This window comes from Triticum dicoccoides, chromosome 5B, assembly GCF_002162155.2.
Source record: "Triticum dicoccoides isolate Atlit2015 ecotype Zavitan chromosome 5B, WEW_v2.0, whole genome shotgun sequence".
Classification (NCBI taxonomy): domain Eukaryota; kingdom Viridiplantae; phylum Streptophyta; class Magnoliopsida; order Poales; family Poaceae; genus Triticum; species Triticum dicoccoides.
Window position 1 is genome coordinate 455460374 of NC_041389.1, and position 3627 is coordinate 455464000.

General features: G+C 41.2%; 1 protein-coding gene across 1 annotated transcript; it reads left to right on the forward strand.

Moving 5' to 3' along the window:
- Positions 1 to 853: 853 nt before the first annotated feature.
- LOC119305742 lies at positions 854 to 1467 on the forward strand. The gene has a single exon (XM_037582182.1). The coding sequence runs from the start codon at positions 943 to 945 to the stop codon at positions 1297 to 1299; it is 357 nt and encodes a 118-aa protein (XP_037438079.1). The 5' UTR covers positions 854 to 942; the 3' UTR covers positions 1300 to 1467.
- The last annotated feature ends 2160 nt before the right edge of the window (positions 1468 to 3627 follow it).

Sequence of the window (3627 nt, forward strand, 5' to 3'; positions counted from 1 at the left end):
TGGGAGTAGAGATCGTTCATTCAATCATTTGTGGCTTCATAATCATAGTTGGCTTGAATATAGTATCAAGAAGGAATCTGCATTTTGCTTTGTATGTTACTTGTTCAAAGAGAAAAAACTAGTGGTAAGGGAACTAATGCATTTACTGATGGTGGTTGGAGTAATTGGAATAGAGAGGATGATCTTCTTAAGCATGTTGGTTGCGTATCAAGTGTGCATAATGCAGCTCAAGAGAGATATGAGTTATTTGGAAATCCTCGTGCAGCGATTGATATTTTTGTGAAGGTAAACAGTGAGGATTTACATCTTTTCAAGATGAGGTTGAAGTATTCACTTAGATGCTTGCAGTTTCTTCTTCATCAAAGATACCCATTTACTATGTAGGCTTCTTTATGCAAAACTGAGATTTAATTGAGATTTTTACTGTGTTTGTAAGACCATATTGATTTATTTCTATGTGCTATTGGTAATTAGTTAGAATGTTCACATGTCATATTAGTTATCAATTTTTTTTTAGAGAGGACCATCCTAATGTCATATGCTAGCTCCGCCACTGCTCACAAGTGTTACACTTAATTTTAGTTTTTTCATCTGACTCAATCGGGATAGCGTCGTCGCCCTGGCGTGTTCGCCGTTTTCTCCGGCAGATCAATGTACCCGGTCTAGTCGACTCGAGCTACGTGTCGCCCAAGCACCGTCGCACGCCACGCGTAGACGTAGCCGCACCCTCCGCTTGCCACCGCGCGTCCTGCAATGGCTAGGTGGCCTCGGGACCTGCAGCAGCTCACGTGATCAGATCGACTCCACCGTCCCATCCCTAGCTCGTATAAATCCATGGGCGACCACGCCGTGCTGGATAGGGACGCACACACTCACTCGTTGTCATCACTCATCAGATCGAGCATCCAATCCAGAAAAACCAGAGGAATCCGCATGTGAGCAATGGAGGCGGCGAAGGAGAGGCGGGAGCGGAAGGCCGCCGGCGCCGGCGAGGGCGGCGACTCGGTGCAGCTGCCGACGGAGACGAGCCCGTACGTGCAGTACAAAAAGGACGACGGCCTGGAGGACTACAAGATGCGGGCCTACGGCGCGCAGGGCCACCTCCCCGTCTCCGACGTCTCCCACGGCTCCGGCACCGACGCGCCCACCATCCCCGGCACCGCGTTCCCGACTGAGCACCTGAACCTGCACGGGCGCCAGCAGCCGCAGCGGGGTGCCCAGGGAGGAGGCGCTGGCGTTCGCCGCACCGACGACGACGAGGCTGCCACCGACACCATCAACCGCCACGGCGTGCCGTAGTTCATGGCTAGGCTGTCTTGCTAGCTCGAGGAGGTTATCCACGTAGTGCTCAGTGCGCGTGTGGAAAAATGAATAAAGTTGGTACTGTAAAAGCGCTGGCAAAGCATCTCTTCAACATAATGTAATAGTTTTCGTCCAAAAAAATAGAGTCAAATACATCGTGGGTGCCTCAACTTGTCCGATGCGGTCATTTTAATGTCTAAACTTATAAAATACACAAAACTAATGCCGTAACTTGTCCGACAAAACTGATGCCGTAACTTGTCCGAGCGTTCAAATACGGTGCCTTCGTCCGTATCCGGGTATATGCACTACCCACATGGCGTGCCAACGTGACATCAGCCCATATGTCAATGGGTGTGAGAAGAGTGTGCTGGTTGTTTTATAGAAAAACTCCTTGTACTTTATATAGTTTTCACAAAAGCTCCTAACATTTTATTTAAATACGTCAAACTGCACTCATCCCACTTGTTGGAGAACCTGAACATCAGGTGTTGTCTTGGTGTCGGTTGTGCTACTGCTGCAAGGCCTGAAACATTGTAGCGGGACTTTCTTTTTTTAGTTTCTTCTTCTTTTCGGGCTGTAATTTCTTCTTATTTTTGGACTGGGTATCTTCACGATATTAATATATATTCTTTGTCGGAAAAAAAAGGATCCCACCTGAGATAAAATAGTAATAAAAAAAAGCACCCAGCAGGATTTCAACTGAGTACGAGGGCGCACAGCCTATACACATGTGCTAATCACTACGCCTAGAATAGTTGACTGTGTGATATCCTAGTATGCTTCTATTTATTAAGAAACCGGGTGAAATAATAAAGAGAAATAAAAAAGAAAAGGTTAATTAATGGGAAACTGAAAAAAATATTAAGAAATTCTCACGTTTGAAAAAAATAACTAATCAACATATTATGTGCAATCAATTTTAAAAAGTGTTGGTGCATTTTAAAAAAATCATCATATTTTTGGAAAATTCTCACGTGCATTAAGAAATTGTAAATGTGTTTTTAAAAAATGTCTGTCATGCATCCAAAAAATTTACAACATCTATTTCTTAAAATGTTCAATTTGTATTAAAAATTTTAGTGTAAAATTATTCTTACATTTCTACAAACATGTTTTAACATGTGTTACATATATAAAATTTATTGCTTCTACACAATGATTTTTAATACACGTTGATAAAACTTTGTTAATTTTTAATAATTATGTATTCTAAAAATACAATGAAGATACAAAATAATTATGCATGCTTGTGGTCCTGAGTGAAGATGCAAAACAAATTTGTAATATTTTATAATATAATTTGAACTGTTTAAATCAACATAAATTTTTGAAAAAGTTCATGGTTAAGTCTTTGAACTATAAATAATAAAAATAGAATAAAAATTTAAATAGACAATAAACGCCTATTGATAATTATTGTATTATAATATTATAATATTGTATATCATAAAACCAAACAGTAACTTAAAAACAGAATAGAAATTGCAAAGCAGTAGATAGAGTTTTCACCTAACAGCTGTACACAAAGTATTATTGGTTTTGGTGGTTAGCGTGCGTACTAGCTATTTACCCTGGATGTCCTTGGGTCGAAACCAATTCAAAGACGTAGTCAATTTTTTTCCTATTATTGACATATACTGAGCAAGGGCTTATTTGTGACTTTAATTAAATTATAGGGGATTTTTTGCAAAAAAAACTTGTACGCATTTCACCCAGCGCAGGCATTGCTCACACCCACTGACATGTGGGTGAGCCACCAGTTGTCACTCCACATGAACAACACATACGATGGCATACGGGCGGAGACACCGTATATGCACCGTGCGACAAGTTATAGCACCATTTTTATGTTTTTTACAAGTTTAAGCACTAAACTGACCGTAACGGACAAATTAAGGCAACCGTGATGTATTTAACTTAAAAAAAACATCTTCCAAGAGCTTTGAGCTTCCAACTTGCACTGGTTGTATGTCCTCGTTCGGGTCGCCTAAAGCTTGCACAGTAAAACATCATTTATTTGCACAGACCAATTAAGTCGACACGCCACCTCGGAGATGTCAATACGCGTTGATCGTGCGAGGATAGATTCCATCGACCATCTTCGTCACGAATCTTGTCTCCTCTTCTCGTCTCATGCATGCAAGCATTTATTTACGCAGAGGCAATTCCGGTTAAAGTTCCACGCACCCTGGCTGCAGATAAAACGAACACCAAAATCCAGTGAGGAAGTATAAACTACTAACTAGCCTGTCACAAACCAGAGAATCTACCTCGCAACTTCCAGGATCATCGATACTTGAGAAGCAGCAGCAAATAGTCATA

Bases quoted from the DNA above. Each gene is read 5' to 3' on its own strand.
- LOC119305742 (XM_037582182.1), top strand. From the start codon at position 943: ATGGAGGCGGCGAAGGAGAGGCGGGAGCGGAAGGCCGCCGGCGCCGGC.